This window comes from Coturnix japonica, chromosome 18 (genome assembly GCF_054131305.1).
Source record: "Coturnix japonica strain WE chromosome 18, WE-NBRP24, whole genome shotgun sequence".
Taxonomy (NCBI): domain Eukaryota; kingdom Metazoa; phylum Chordata; class Aves; order Galliformes; family Phasianidae; genus Coturnix; species Coturnix japonica.
This window is the reverse complement of record NC_140680.1, coordinates 13221955-13237588: the sequence shown is the minus strand read 5'-3', so window position 1 is coordinate 13237588 and position 15634 is coordinate 13221955. Positions and strand designations below refer to the sequence as shown.

Sequence of the window (15634 nt, the reverse complement as noted above, 5' to 3'; positions counted from 1 at the left end):
CTGAATTAAGCCCAGCACCAAAACAGGGGCAGATGCTGCACTGAGTGTCAGCCGGATGCAGGTGCATGGCTGTGCATGGGTGCCTGGGGGTGACACCGTCCGTGCCCGCCCCCATCGCTTCCAGCATCACCCAGCGGTGCCGGGGCAGAAGCATGCAGGCAGCGCTGGTGCTGTGTGTGGCCCTGAGCCTGGCAGCAAGAGCCGGGGCTGAGGATGCATGTGGGGGCCCCGAGGTCCCCTCCTCATCCTACAGCATCCCTGCGCCACAGATGAGTGCTGAGGACCGGCTCTCACCCCACATGCCTGAAGCGCTGCGCTGCGACGCCTGCCACGCCATCGCCTTCCAGGTGCAGGGGGGCATCCCCAGCAACAGCCCGGCACCGCGCTGAGCGCTGCTGGGGGGGTGAGGGGGGTGATGGGGTGGGAGAGGGGTCCCGGTGCATGCAGGGGGGTCCCGGTGCATGGGCACAGCGCGGCCACTTTCTGCTCCGCTCCTGCCGCAGCTGGAGGGGCGGCTGAGCCGCGCGGAGGCGAAGCAGGGCAGGAAGGAGCTGAGCGAGTCGGACTACGTGGAGGTGCTGGAGCAAAGCTGCGTGCAGGACTGGGAGCTGTGAGTGCTGCGACCCTTCCCCAGTGGGCAGCGGGCGGTCGAGCCGCAGGAGCGGACCCCAACCTCCACATCCCTGCAGTTACGGCGTGCAGGAACTGAGAGGGGAGCGGCGGCTGACGGGGCCGGGGCTGCCGGGGCAGGAGGCGATGAGCGTGGCCATGATGGGGGGCCCGTGGCCGGGCAGGTGAGCGCTGCAGGGTGGCACGGAGGGGACACGGGGACGCTCCGTGCCCCGACACCTCGTACCGCCCGCAGGCTGAGCAAGATGTGCCACGGCCTCGTGGGCGAGCACGGCGAGCAGCGGCTGTACCGAGCGCACCGACGGGGCCACACCGCGCTGCGGGAGCTGCTGTGCCACGGCCAGAAGGGGCCGTGCGCCCACCTGGGGGCGTCTAAAGCAGGGGGCTCAGCCCCCCCTAAGGCGCTGCAGAACGAGCTGTAGCCAGCAGCCTTCACCTGCCGGCACTGCGGGTGGTTAATGCTTAATGCCTGGTGACCTTTGGAGCCGGACACACGCGGAGGGGACTCAGGGAGGTGGCACTGCCGGCTCCAGGCCCGGGTTGCCGGGCTGCTGCTGTCCCCATCCCGTGTTTGCTCTCGTGGGGACATCCCCGGTGCCACCCGTGCCCCGTCCGCGCTGTTACTCTGTAACCCTCCGCCTTAATGTTTGACCGAAGTGGCGCGGGCGGCGGTGCCAGCCCTAATTAAAGCAGTTAATCGCTCATCCCTCACCACCGCCACACTCCCCGGTTTCACAACCCGCAGAGTAAAGTCCTCCCCAGCACAATATAAACCACCGCGTGGTGACATCCCCGCACTGCCCAGGATGGGGACCCGCTCGGGAGAACTGCCCCAGCCCCAGGTGACCGCGGCTCCCACCCCGACCCCTTCAGCTGCCCCCATTGGGCGCTGGGGACGGGGCAGGCGGGGAGGGGCACAGCGCCTCTGGGTGGCAAAGGGTGGGGGGGGCTTGGGGGGGCGAGGCCCAGGGGACACACTGGGGCCGTGGTGGGATGCTGTGGCTGGGGCATGGCACCCATGGGGGGCTACAGTTGCCCCGGGGACAGTGGGGACCCCACCACCGTGCACTGGGTCCCCCTGGGGCGGCACCCGAGGGCCCGGATCCCGGCGGGGGTGGCCGGGCGGTGTCCCCACATCCCCAGGAGGCCGCAGCCAGGTTCCCATGGCACGCCCGGCACAACACCGATCCACCCTCTGCCTCTCCCTGCTGCCAGGACGCCAGCCCGGCCCTCGCCCCCTCCGGCCCCCAGCGACCCCCGGGGGCGGGCAGGGTGAGCACTGTCCCCATCCCTGTCCCTGCGCCCCCTGGGGCTGCCGGTGGGCTCAGCGCTTCCCCTTCAGCCGTGCCCTCCCCAGGGCCCCGCGGCGGACCCCGGCCCACCCCCAGCTCGGCGGCAGTTCGACATGTTGTACCGGATCGAGGACGTGCCCCCCTGGTACCTCTGCATCCTGATGGGCTTCCAGGTACGGCACAGCCCCCACGGCCCCAGAGCCCCCCATGCCGGGTCCCATCTGAGCCCCCGCACCGCTGTGCCCCCAGCACTACCTGACCTGCTTCAGCGGCACCATCGCCGTGCCCTTCCTGCTGGCTGAGAGCCTGTGTGTGGGCAAGGACCAGCTGACCGTCAGCTACCTCATCGGCACCATCTTCACCTGTGTCGGCATCACCACCCTCATCCAGACCACCGTGGGCATCAGGTAGGGCTGCTCCCCCCCTGCCCCTGGTCCACATCCCCCCAAGGGCTGCAGCCCCCCCTCCCACCCCGCAGGCTGCCGCTGTTCCAGGCGAGTGCTCTGGCCTTCCTGGTGCCCGCCAAGTCCATCCTGGCGCTGGAGAAGTGGCGCTGCCCACCTGAAGGTAGGAGCGGGACGCAGCGATGGCGGCACACGCTGCCCATCAGCCCTGTGCTCACCTCCACCCTCCTCCACCCCCAGATCAGATCTATGGCAACTGGGTGCTGCCGCTCAACACATCCCATATCTGGCAGCCCCGCATGCGGGAGGTACGGCCCAGCCCAGCCCCACGCGGCCCCACGGCTGCCCCGCACCCGCTCACGTCTCACCCCACAGATCCAGGGGGCCATCGTGGTGTCCAGCCTGGTGGAGGTGTTCATCGGGCTGCTGGGGCTGCCTGGCGCGCTGCTCAGCTACATCGGGCCGCTCACTGTCACCCCCACCGTCTCCCTCATCGGCCTCTCCGTCTTCCAGGCTGCAGGCGAGCGGGCCGGCTCGCACTGGGGCATCGCTGCGCTGTATGGCACCACCATGGGCATGAGGGTGGATTTCAGGCCCTTGTGCCAACGCCGCAGGTATCCCTGGTGTCCTCAAGGTCCCAGTGTCCTCATGGCCCTCTGCTCTCTGCAGGTCCATCGTCCTCATCGTGCTCTTTGCGCAGTACCTGCGGAACATCACCGTGCTCCTGCCCGGGTACCGCTGGGGCCGCGGCTTCGTCCTGCTGCGCGTGCAGATCTTCAAGATGTTCCCCGTAGGGATGGGGCGGGGGAGGTGCTGTGCAGCGCTGCTGGGGTGTCCCCGTCCCCACGTGTCCCCATGTCCACCCACAGATCATCCTGGCCATCATGGTGATGTGGCTGCTCTGCTACGTGCTGACACGCACCGGCGTCTTCCCCAGCCACCCCGACGAGTACGGCTACAAGGCCCGGACGGATGCGCGCGGGGAGATCCTCTCGGTGGCTCCCTGGTTCCGTTTCCCCTACCCTTGTGAGTGACCCATGGCTGCCCCACGGTGCCACACGGGGCAGGGCAGTGGCACACCATTGCTGGCAGCACACACCCCATGGTGGTGGCACGTCCCCACGCGGTGCTGCTCCCCTCAGGTCAGTGGGGGCTGCCCACGGTGACCTCAGCAGCTGTGCTGGGCATGTTCAGTGCCACGCTGGCCGGCATCATCGAGTCCATTGGGGATTACTATTCCTGTGCACGGCTGTCAGGAGCACCCGCACCCCCAGTGCACGCCATCAACAGGTATGGCAGCACTGCAGGGATGGGAACACCACTGTACACTGTCTGTACTCCCATTCTGTGCCCGTGGCTGCTTCATGCTGCCACTTCCCGGTGGCACAGCCCCACACCTTGGGCACGTCTCCAAAGCCACCACAGGGAACAGCAGCCTCTGCTCATCCCTCTGTTCATCCCCCAGGGGCATTTTCACAGAAGGCATCTCCTGCATCATCGCGGGGCTGATGGGAACCGGCAACGGCTCCACCTCCTCCAGCCCCAACATCGGGGTGCTGGGCATCACCAAGGTACCACCCGACCCATGTGTCCCCACGGGGTCACAGCCGCCTCCATGCACTGCCTGTGTCCCCCCGTGCAGGTGGGGAGCAGGAGGGTGATTCAATACGGCGCTGGGATCATGCTCATCCTGGGCACCATTGGGAAGTTCACCGCGCTGTTCGCCTCACTGCCCGACCCCATCCTCGGTGGGATGTTCTGCACGTTGTTTGGTAACTGCACTGCCCAGGGAGCTGCACTGAGGGCTGTCCTGTCCTACAGCACTGCGGCTCCCACAGCACTTGGCCACATCTCTGCTTGCAGGCATGATCACGGCCGTTGGCCTCTCCAACCTGCAATTTGTTGACATGAACTCTTCCCGCAACCTCTTCGTGCTGGGCTTCTCCATGTTCTTTGGGCTGACGCTGCCCAACTACCTGGATGCCCACCCCAAGGCCATTAACACAGGTACCAGGAGCCCCTTACACCACTTGCCAGCAGCATCCCGGTGTGATGGTGATTAGGGTGAGCAGGGCAGGTCTGTCAGTCTGAGCACCTTAACGTGGCTCTGCTTGCTGACCTGCGGTGTGAGTGCACTCGCAGTGCAAATGTGACTTAAGTTGGGAAGGCAGCTCCAAGATAGGACAGCTCAAAGGACCTCAGAGCAGCACGGGAGGGGCTTGTGAGTGGGCAGCGGCACCTCTGAACACCGTGTGCCCAACGTGGGATGCAGCACATGCAATGAGCCTCGAGCTTCCCGCCCCTGCACTCCCTGTGCTCTCAGCCTGTCCCTCCCGCAGGCGTCCCCGAGCTGGATCAGATCCTGACGGTGCTGCTGACCACTGAGATGTTTGTTGGGGGAAGCCTCGCCTTCCTCCTGGACAACACCATCCCAGGTATGTGCAGCAGGCCGGGGGGGCTCTGGTGGGTGTCCCATCCCAGTGCACGGCAGCTGAACCTGCCCGCAGGGACGCAGGAGGAGCGGGGACTGGTGCAGTGGAAGGCGGGGGCACACGCAGACAGCACGGCCTCAGCTGACCTGAGGAGCTACGACTTCCCCTTTGGGATGGGTGCAGTGAGGAGAAGCCGCTGGCTGCGGCACGTGCCCATCTGCCCCCTATTCACCGGCTTCACATGGCGGGCAAAGAAGAGCCACACGGCGGATGATGGCACACAGGATGGCACCGATGGGATGGCTGTCTGCACCAAGGTGTGACGGGGGATGCGGAGGGGCTGAGCCAAGAGCTGGGCTCCCAACAGAGAGCACCGCCCGGGGCTGCGAGCCCTCCCATCCCAACACAGCGCTGGGGAAGGCATTGCCTGTGGGAATGCTATGGCTTGGTTTAGCGTGGGGCTGCAGTGACAGCGGGGCTCCCAGGTGCTGGCCCACGCTGCCTTGAGCTCCAAGCCCTGCTGCAGCTCAGCTTCCATCGAGGCGCTGGGAGCACCAGCACCAGGTTGTGCCATGCCCTTGGCTTCTGCAGGGCTGCACGGCGGATGCAGCTGGTGCTGTGCTGGGTCCAGCATTCAGAGCAGTCCGTTTTAAGGTTATGCATTAAAAAAAACCCAAACCCACGGCCCCTGTCATTTATGACACTGGGTTTAATGCTGAAACCCAAAGCTGCAGGCAGCGCTGGGCTGACACAGCCAGGCACAGGCAGCCGCTCCCTCCCCACCCCACCCCAAGCAGAAGAGCACAAAGAGCAAAAGAGATCTCATGGGAGAAGATAAGGATGGTTTATCAGAAAATCATATGACTCGGGTGGGAAGGGACCTCAAGGATCACCACGTTCCAACCCCCTGCATCAGGCAGACCTGCAGCCTTTAGGTCAGATGTTACATGAGGTTACACCATGGCCCCATCCAACCTGGCCTTGAACATCTCCAGGGATGGAGCATCCACAGCCTCCCTGGGCAGACTATGCCAGCACCAGTGAAAAAATAAGTGAATAATAAGAGAAGGAAGGAGCAGGAGGGAGAAAACCAACAACATGAAGATCCAAGCGATGCAAATGCAACCACCTGCCTCCTCCCACGGGCCCAATGGGGGCCAGCAGGCTCAGCAATGGAAGAACCCTCCCACTGATTTTAGTGCAGTGTGGAGCACAGCATCCCTCTGCCCAGCTGTCCTGGCTGTACCTCACCCATGTCATGGCCACCAGACATGCAGGCTGAGCAAGAAAAAGAGAAAGCCTTGAGGCTGTGCAAGCAATGGCCAGACCCCCAGCATTATCAGCACTGCTTCAGCCACAAACCCAAACACAGCACCCTTGGGAGAGCTGCACAGAAAGATAACTGCCCTAGACAGACACAGCACAGACACAAAACAGTTCAAAGCCAGCAGTTCCTAAAAGCCAGGGACTGACTGCTTTGTTTCACTGCACTGATTTTAGCACAGAACAGACACAGAGCCATGGATCACCCCAAACTCCTCATATGGGGTTGAGCTCCTGGCTGGAAGCAGAGCCCTTCAGCACCTTCCCACTGACTCTACGTGCCCCCAGCAGACACCAGCACTGCACTCACCACTCCAACAAACCATTCTATGTTATGGAGTTGCCTGAGATAAGAACAAAGCACAAAAGCAAATCACAGCAAACCTGCATGTTTCGCAAGCTGGCTCCAGCTGAAGCATTCAGCTGCCAATCGCCCAGAGCTGGGTGCACCTGGGCTGAGAGCTCCCAGAAGGAGCTCAGGGACAATGGCTGCAAGCAAACCAGCTGCCAGCCCTGCAGGGACCAGCTGGTGGAACCCCAGCTTCAGCTCCAGCCAGCAGTATGTGGTGCTCTGCTATTTCCCAACCCCATCTTTGGGGACACGAGCTTAAACAGTTTCCCAGAACAGCAGAAACACCAGAAGAGTTTTGCTACGTCTGGGAAGGTCAACAGATCTGGAAAGAGAAAAGGCAGCTCTGGGCAGGGAGGCCAGGAGTGGTGGTGGATGCTTTGCAGAGCAGCACTCAGCACATGTAAATGCTTTTGGGAGAGCAGATCTGCCAGCTGGAGAAGACAAGCAAAGCAAATTGGTTCTGCTGTAGTACTGGTGCTAAGCCAGTGCCTCTCCTGTTGTACAGCACTGTGACTTCTGAGGTGTTCCCATTTGGTTTAACCAGAGCTTAAAAGAGGGGAAAAAATTCATTAACAGCAAAGGTGGGCAAAGTTCTGATGGAAGAGTGGATCAAGGCCCCTCCTGCAGGCTGCTGGGGGCTGCTGGTACATCCACCCCACAGCCTGCCCACCCTTCCTGCAGCTCTGGGACTTAATGCAAAGAACAGCATCGAGAGCAGCAGCTGCCCAGGCAGGGCCTCCCAGAGCCCATGTCAAGCAGAGGGTTTTATATAGCACCGTCAGCTGCTAACTGGAACTTCCTGTGCTGCCAGAACAGTGGGGCTGAACAGGGATTAACAGCGATGAGAACACAGGAAAATATGCTCAGGCAAACACACAAAGCAGTCGGGCTTCATAGGAGGGGAGGAAAGAGCACAGCGAGAGCTCAGATCAGTTCAGACTATCCTGCCACAAACAGCCTTACAGACACCACATCTGACATGGACACAAACCACAGAGGTCGGAAGGGACCTCTGGAGATGCCCCAGTCCAAGCCCTGGCACTGCAGGCAGCGCAGGGAGGCTGCAGGTATCTCCAGAGGAAACTCCAGAGCCCCTGTGGGCAGCAGGAGGGATGCATTTCCCTGAGGTGCACATTCACGAGACAGTCACCAAATCATTTCTACTATTATTTATTTTTTTAAATATTTTTGAAAAAATATAATTTTTTTACAATATTTTCAACTTAAACACTATTCACACTGAACACGTATGGCAGCTTAACCTACCCAGGTATGAAGTTTAAGAAGCCAAAACTGTTCTAGCTTTATTAAAAGAAAAAAAAAATGAAACAAAACAAAAAGTCGTTGTGCTGTAGACTATCGTGTAGTGATGATTAAACAAAGCAAGGGAAAAGCACCACTCAAATCACTAATGCTAGGGTTTGCTTGGTTAAATCCAGCTATAATAAAGTTGTACGCTAAAAGATACGCAGACACCGCTATGTCCGTATGTGGGCTCTTGGAAGAAACTGTGATGAAACTCACATGTCCTGTAACATAATTCAGAAGTGAAAGGCTGCTAACATGATAACACACTGCGAGCACAGGGAATCCCTTCCTTCCCACCGCTGGGATGTCAGATCAGTAGCTGAGATCTACGACTCTGTGCAGGTCTGTACGACTCCTGTAGCAGCTCAGGCTGCTCAAAAGAAGCATGGATATATATATATTTTTTAAGGGGAAAATGTAACATTAGTAACAATACTGATAATTCAAAGGAAAGTTAGCTAATCTGCATAACAATCAGATAACCTTGCTTTCATTTTAAAGTTAAGGCATTATCAGGTGCAAACTAGCACCGGTTAACACATCTTAGTTAAAAACAGACCATCCAAAGCAAATTCCAAGCCCTACTTAAAAAGACAGAGTCTGCAGAAGGTTTATAAACGTGGTACTTCGTCTCAACTTGACTGGTGCTTCCTACCTCACCGTCTCCTTTGCAGAGAGCCAGGGCCCAATTATGTTTCCATTAAACTTTTGACAGATTTACTTAGTAACAGTCTCAGCACTTTTTATTGAGCATGCAAGACTAACAAAACTTTGGCAATGCATAAGTGTAACACAGTGACAAGAAGAGAGAGCTTTTACAATTAAATCTTCTAATACTGGCTTCACAGTGTGGAAATTGTGCTACATCCACCAAAAGAGGGCCCAGTCTACTCAAATATTTAAGTACTTCACCCCAGGAACAAACTCCTTTGCGTTTGGATTCAGATTACTCTTGACCTGAGGAAGGAAAAAACAGAACTCTGGTTGAATTGTTATTTTCATCCTCTACTTCCAAACTGAAATACAGTTCCAGGAGGGCAGCATTAAGAACACACAGAGTGCAGAGTACCAGGCACGGTGCACGGCTTCTGCACTCACTAGAGAAGCGCACTTTGCTTGCACCTATCCATCCTTCATTAACCCCACCTGCACATTTCAGTCAGATCAGAGCTCGGTGAGTAACAAAACAAGGCATGCACCAGAACCAGCAACTTCCATTAACAGAAGAAGCTCAAACAGCTTCTTCTGTAGTTCAGCTGAAGCACTACAAGGCTTTTTGTTCTTACTTAAGCAAGAAGAGACTTGCTCCGGGAACTTAAGCCACCCCTGGGAATCCAATAGATACGAGCACTGGGCTGTTCATGTCCAACCCCCCACAGGGCAGCAGCTACTTTACAGTCACTGCTCTGCAGGTACGGGGGGGCAGCCAGCACCTCCAAAACAAGCTACTAGTCATTATTAAAAACAGAGAGAGGAACAGGCTTTTGTGTTTGAGCCCCAGACTGCTGCCTGCAGCTGCTTAACCTTGGAAAAGTACATAGGCTTGTATCTGAATTTCACAGCACTTGTGTGATATGACTGCACGCTTCCTGTGCCAAGAACCAGTAACTCCCCTTTTGTTAAGGAAAACATGTACACGCTGCCCTTCTAGTTAAACTCCACACTGAAAAGCTGTAGAGCAAGAAAGAGGGAAATAATCTGTTTATTTAGCTGCTCCCTTCTTCTTCAGAATTTCTACAAAGAGATCTGCTATGGTACCAATGATCCAAATCAGACCCTGCAATGATTTGTACCTACCTAACGTGTAATTGCTGGCAAATACAGAATTAAACTTGATGCAGTCCTGCCATGGCAGCTCAGTCAGAGCGCTCCACTCGCTGCCTCTCTCATAATGCAGTATATGCATGCCCAAACCCACTTGAATTTATGCCATGGCCTAAAAAAGGCACCACATGGTTATGAAGAAAATCACCAAACAGGTTTTATCACCTGGGGGAGCATACCTTGCTCAGCTGCTGCACATTTCCCCTTCCATCACACAGAGTTTAAGAGACCCTGGCCTACACATAAAGGATTTTCTATTGCCTTTATCAGCAACAAAAATCAGCCGTGGGTAAAGAGATGCCAAGTTTTAGAAATACAACAAGAAAGTGAGTTTACCACCAGATCCTCCAGTGATGAGCTGTCACTGATAACAAGGTCATTGAACTGGTCCTGGATTTGATCCATTGTTTGTGGGAGATCACGGGCAGGAATAAACCATTCGTGCTCCTCCTCTTCTTCCAGCATCTCTTGGAAACAGCGCTCAATAAATTCTTCTTCCCACAACTCCTCTTCAATCTGTTCAACAACAAGAAAATGCCTTATCAGTAAAGCTACTGAAAGCTGACATCTCCCCTCCAATGTCTGTGCACCTTGCTGACCTCCTTTCTAGCCACACAACAGGACTGCTGGCAGAACACAAGTAGTGTTGCACAAAGGGAAGCAGCTTTGGCTTTTTAATGTCAAGAAGTGCTTTGTCCCAGGAGCTGGAAGAGAACAGCAGCCCTGGCTGCTCAGGTAGCACTTCTATGGAGAGCTTGTAGAATATTGGTTCCAAGTGACAGAACCCACTGGAGGGGAACACCAGGGACAACACACAGCTCTGCACACTCTGTAAGGCTCCCGGGGGAAAAAGCAACTGCCTGTCACCTGGAGCAGGGAGCAAGCAGCATCTCTCCCTGACCTGTATGCTCGCAGGGTGCAGTTCTGAGTTATGATATCATATGATGTGAGCAGTTGTTGGGATTGCTGCCCTGCTGTACTAAAAGCAGGACAGATCAACTGATGCAGAACTGATACACACAGCAAAGATTAAAGGCGAGTTTTGCTTGGTTGTTCAGTAAACAAGCTTTGGAGGGTGTTGATCCTGACAAATTTTCCATGTCCCACATCAGAGCTCAAGAGAGGAAAGCTGGGAAATAGGAGCTGACTTGCCAGAAATAAGGGAGTAAAAAGAAAAAAAATAAATGATTCAGAACACATTAATTCAGTGGAAGCTTAAGCAAGTTCTCTTATTTACCCTTCACTCTGAAATCACACATGCACTCAATCCTCAAGTGGAAATTCAGCCACATTCCTGAAGTTTGTGTCACAGCTCAGAACTCCCACAAACTGAGGCTCCCAGTGACTGGGAACACACACAGCAGCTCACATAGTGCTCGAGATGCACAACTGCTGGGCAATGGGGACTCGAATCACACACTCTAAGTGAGTGTGTGAAGAATTCAAGCCTCACGAGACACTGCCTTACTGCCTTCTCAGTTTCCCTGCTGGTAAAGCAGCCCAACAAGGGCAGCAACCTCCAAGGCAATCCTTCCTGTGAAGGTTTACCATCCTGTGTGTGTGGGCAAAAGGAAGCTGTGGGCACACAGCCACAAGCTTGTGTTACAGGAGGGCTTGTGCAGCTCCAGGTTTCTGTTACATGGATGCGTACCTACACGTGCTTCCAATCTAGAAGTCATAAATGTTTAATCCCCAAATGACTCTCACTTAACGTTGCTCATTTGTATTCTCCAGCCCTCGGTTAACTCGTTCAGCTTCTCACAGGGGGATGTGCCTCCAAAGAGGACAGCATCACACAGTACCTGCCTGCTGTGTTCTTGCTTCCTCCCCACCTGCCCAGGCAGTGCACCTGAAAGGCAGTCTATTCACTTCTGAGCCTGCAGCACATTCAGACTGTACAGGTGTACAGAGAAAGCAGCAACCCGAGTACAAAGACCAAGTAACCACTAAGAGAAGGGCAGCAGAAAGAGGTGGGTTCCTTCCTTCCTCCAACACAGAGAAAATTGTACCCAGGTATAAAGTGGAAGCCAAAGTCAAGGCTTCCTTCCAACCAGGTTGTGAAGACCAGCTCTAAGTTACTTACATGTTAATTAAGTGTTAAGCAACCCTACCAGGACTTAGGTATTAAGTCACCTAACAACTACATCCATCAAGTCCTGTGTGAACAACAGCCCTGCCGGTGAGGCAGGTATGCACCTGAACGCTTCCAGCTCCAAGCTGCAGCTGGCATGTTTGTACTTGTGAGACCAGAGCAGCTGGGCAGCCCAGTGAGACCAGTCCCTGCTGAAGTGCCATGTAAAGACTGTCAGCTATACTTCTTATTCCCACCTGCAGAAGCAGGGAATTAATGGATGTTTCAGAACAGTCTGCACCTCCCTCATTTTCACCAACACTACAGACAGTAAGAATAAGAAAAAAAACTGACTGAAGCATTAGTCTGCTGCCCAGGACCATTCCTGGATTCCCAGCCCTGCACCCGGTCAGCAGGCACAGCACCACTCCCTACAGCTACAACACAGCAAGGTAAAGCACCATTGAGAGAGGGAAATGACTTGCCTGCCTGTTAAACTCCTCTTCGTTTTCCATCCACATGTACTCCGCAAAGGGATTGTCATCTTCATGAGAGTGACCATTTATGATCACATCTTCACTGATGATGCTTGGGCTAGTACTGCTGCGACTGGGATCTTTCATGGCTGCGTCTTTGATTTGAAGTCTGCAATTAAGAAATGCAGTAATTAAAGACGTGCACGTTCGTTTGTCGCCCCGCCCGGGGAGGGCTGCACCTCCGCATGAAGGTGCAGGTGGCTGCAGTGCGTGATGGCACCGAGATAATGCACAGAATGAGGCGCTCTGCTAAGGGCCAGGGCTCAGCACATCCACTGCTCACCATTCCACAGCTTAGACATCAGCATCAGCAGCTGCTGAGCACCAAGGCTGAGCACAGGGATAAAATGGAGGCAGCACGCTGGTGTCCCTGCCCACAGGCACCGCGGGACAAAACCCAAACTGATTCAGAGTGTCTTTCACAACAACAATACTGCAGCTTTACCATCAGGCTCACAAAGCATTCAAGTTCAGAGACCCGTCTGCTGATATCCTGCGTGCTGCACCAGAACGTTGGTGCTGTAATGAGGCAATCCTATTGTTCTTCCTACACTGTGCTGAAGCAGAGATAGGAACGGTGGGAGAGCTGAGCACTGCTTGGAGCTCACACTGGCAGCACCGAGTACTTCAACCGCAGCCAACAGCAACAGCATTTAACAGTCAGACTTGAGTGTTTTTCATGTCTTGGTGTACTTTCAGGAGCTGTGCTGACCAGCAGCCACACGTGGCCACAGCCAAACTGTAACACCAGCCAGTGACTGGTACCTATTTCCATTCTGGGACCAAACAGTTCAACCAATCTGCAATCAGACAGTGCAGCACTGAGAAAAATTCACTTGTATTTTATTGTCAAATCAACACTTTAGCTGTCTGCGTGTCAAAAATGACTTGGCTACAACAGATAGCCAATGCTTCTCTGTTCTGTATGCTTTTACCGCATACAGAACAGAGAAGTCTCCAATGCTGTTACAGTACCGGGGCTTCTCACGTTGAAATACAAGGGAAAAGCATGAGCTGCTGCTGTCCTTAATACCTACAGACCTGCCAGATCCCAGTGCCCAGCCGAGGAGAGCACAAAGAAAAGGATGCTGCCTACTTTGCTCCACTTGTGGGTCTGAATTCAAAGGCAAACCTTCGTGCAGAAGTCAGTTCAGCTCCCTGGCAGGGCAACAAATGAGACACAGACGGGTATTCCAGCAACAGAACATGAGTTCCTCTGGATGTCCTTCCCAAACAGACTGATTGCAGGCAGTGCTCAGCACACACCTGGAACAGGCACCGCATGTAACACAACTCGAGCCTGAAATGGCTTTAAGCACCTTCAGCTGCTCCCACAGCACATGGAATGGAAGAAATAAAGGACTGCGGAGTCTAACAAGCATACTTTAAAAAGAAACAGACACGTAATTAGCGTGTATTTTCTCATGCTTTTTATGAAGCACGCACTGGGCTTCCTGCACAACACCACCATGTGCTGCAGGTGAAATAACACCTCAGCAATGTATGGCACTCAGGCCAAACTCCGGGGAGCTTCTGTGCAGAGAACACTTCATAAAGGCTGAAACAAATGGAATAAGGATGATCATAAAAGCCTGTAAGGTTTATGTGCTGAGGCACAAGGAGCTTCCCTAGATCCTAAACACTGAAGCACAACGAGCTCTTTGGTTCTGGGGAGTGAAGAAGAGCAGCGCTTCATGTCTGGACTGAACTTCTTCCATTGCTGCTCAAGGATGATGTGGTCGACCCTCAAGAAAGACCCAGATCTGCGACTGGAAGCTCCAAGTTCCCAGTGATGCCCTAACCCTGCTCGTTTACATGTACATATGTATTTTTTTACACACGTAAGCACTTACCCTGCACTAACAGCCAGGAGGCCCCAGGCCAGTCTCTTAGTCACAGCAGCGCTGCTCCTTTGATTTTCTGCGACTTACAAGAAATTACCCTACACAGAGCTCTGCTACTTGCCCACTTCAGACAGCAACCAGCCTATGGCAGCCAGGCTGTGTGGATGAGATCAGCCTCAGCTGGTTCAGAGCCATTAGGAGCAGGCAGCTCCGAGTGCTGCAACGGCCCTAAGAAAAAGCAGCACATAAAGTGGCTGCTGTAGGAAACGGGGCAGGAACCGCTGCAGTCTGGATAGGAACAGATGCACCCTTCATCTGCGAATGGGTGGAGAGCGAAGGATCTCAGAGCTCCGTGCACTATGACGGCACAAACAGCATCAGCAGCGCCACGAAACAGGAAAGCGGAGCGTTCTGATACGGCGGGGTGAGAATCAGCCCCAAACAGTTGTGGGGTGGGGCTGGGAACAGCTCAAGTGTTTAAGGAAAGACATGGGAGGAAAAGAACATAGCAAAGAACTGAGCAATGGTATCAGGAATGGCACGATAAGCAGAGCTCTGCTCTGTGCAGGGAGGGCAGCAAATACCTGTGGCTGCCAATGGAGCTGTGCCCACAGCCTGACCCGGATCGGAGCTGCCACCAAGGAGCGATGAAAGGCCAACAACAAAGGAACACGATGTGATGCCCAGCGCCCATAGGGAGCTGTGGGTGCACGGCAGGGCCCTGCGGCTCCGTGACACAAAGGGAACGAGGAAAAAAGCACGGGGAAACCAAACGCAAAAACCAACAACAACAACAACAAAAAGAGACTGGAAAAAAAGGGGGAAAACAAAAAGATGGAGATAAAATCAGACGGAAAACAAAGGAAAAAAGGGGGAAACTAAAGCCGTGAACAACAACAACAACAACAGGCCCCTCCCGCACCGCAGCGCGGGGGCGGCGCTCGGCTCCGGGGATGGGCGGCCAAACACAGCAAGGCCGCAACGGGAGGACACGGGCCGCTCCTCACGGACACAACGCGGCCCCCCCGGCCGGTCAGCGCCGTGTAACGCCGTGATACCCGGTATAACCCGGTGTAACCCGGTGTAACCCGGTATAACAACCCGGTGTTCCCGGTGCTGCCCGCAGGGCGGGGCCGCGGCCTTTGTTCGCCCCCAAGGCCGCCCCCGCTGTGCGGGAGGGGCCGCGTCCCGTCACGCCGCCCGCCGTATCCCGGATGAGCGCCGCTCACACACACACAATGGGGGCGGACGGACGCCGCGGGTAACGCTGCCAGCGGGGGGCGCCCGGCACAGCGCCGCTATTACCGGGATGGGCCGCGGGGGGACGGACGGACGGAGGGTGGGGCGGCGCTCCCGCTCGCACCCCGCGCTGCCCCCGAGCCGCGGCCCCGCCGCTCACCTGAGCGCTGAGGGAAGGAATGAAGGCAGGAATGGAGTCAGGCCGCGCTGCCGCCCGCTCCAGCCGCTCGCTCCGCTCCGTGCCCGCAGCCACCCGGACGTGAAATCACTTCCGGTACCTGCGTGACCTCACAGGCCGCGCCCCCCCCTCCCCCGGAAGTGGCCGGGGGGCGCCGCGCTGCATGACGGGAGCACTCGCCGGGCGGCCATTTCGCGGGGC

General features: G+C 55.9%; 3 protein-coding genes across 6 annotated transcripts; 2 read left to right on the top strand and 1 right to left on the bottom strand.

Moving 5' to 3' along the window:
• The first annotated feature begins 80 nt into the window (after positions 1-80).
• Positions 81-1334, top strand: MZB1 (marginal zone B and B1 cell specific protein). Its single transcript, XM_015876026.3, has 4 exons — positions 81-347; positions 504-610; positions 690-794; positions 866-1334. Exons 1-4 carry the CDS (start codon positions 153-155, stop codon positions 1050-1052), a joined length of 594 nt encoding a protein of 197 aa, XP_015731512.2. The 5' UTR covers positions 81-152; the 3' UTR covers positions 1053-1334.
• SLC23A1 (solute carrier family 23 member 1) lies at positions 1282-5440 on the top strand. 3 transcript variants are annotated; one of them, XM_015876015.3, is made up of 15 exons: positions 1282-1472; positions 1846-1902; positions 1988-2095; positions 2172-2329; positions 2401-2489; positions 2567-2634; positions 2702-2883; positions 2996-3116; positions 3196-3352; positions 3469-3616; positions 3792-3897; positions 3969-4098; positions 4190-4333; positions 4666-4761; positions 4834-5440. In XM_015876015.3, the coding sequence occupies exons 1-15, from the start codon at positions 1437-1439 to the stop codon at positions 5079-5081; spliced, it is 1848 nt and encodes a 615-aa protein (XP_015731501.2). In that variant the 5' UTR covers positions 1282-1436; the 3' UTR covers positions 5082-5440. The 3 variants fall into 3 exon arrangements, with proteins under 3 accessions (XP_015731501.2, XP_015731502.2, XP_015731499.2); XM_015876016.3 differs by lacking the exon at positions 1282-1472 and having other exon boundaries at positions 1580-1902; positions 4842-5040; XM_015876013.3 differs by lacking the exon at positions 1282-1472 and having other exon boundaries at positions 1582-1902.
• Positions 5441-7587: 2147 nt separating this feature from the next.
• PAIP2 (poly(A) binding protein interacting protein 2) lies at positions 7588-15522 on the bottom strand. 2 transcript variants are annotated; one of them, XM_015876027.2, is made up of 4 exons: positions 15416-15522; positions 12122-12281; positions 9902-10081; positions 7588-8698 (listed from the first exon to the last, which is right to left on the bottom strand). In XM_015876027.2, exons 2-4 carry the CDS (start codon positions 12257-12259, stop codon positions 8633-8635), a joined length of 384 nt encoding a protein of 127 aa, XP_015731513.1. In that variant the 5' UTR covers positions 12260-12281; positions 15416-15522; the 3' UTR covers positions 7588-8632. The 2 variants fall into 2 exon arrangements, with proteins under 2 accessions (XP_015731513.1, XP_015731515.1); XM_015876029.3 differs by lacking the exon at positions 15416-15522 and adding an exon at positions 14026-14944.
• Between the last annotated feature and the right edge of the window lie 112 nt (positions 15523-15634).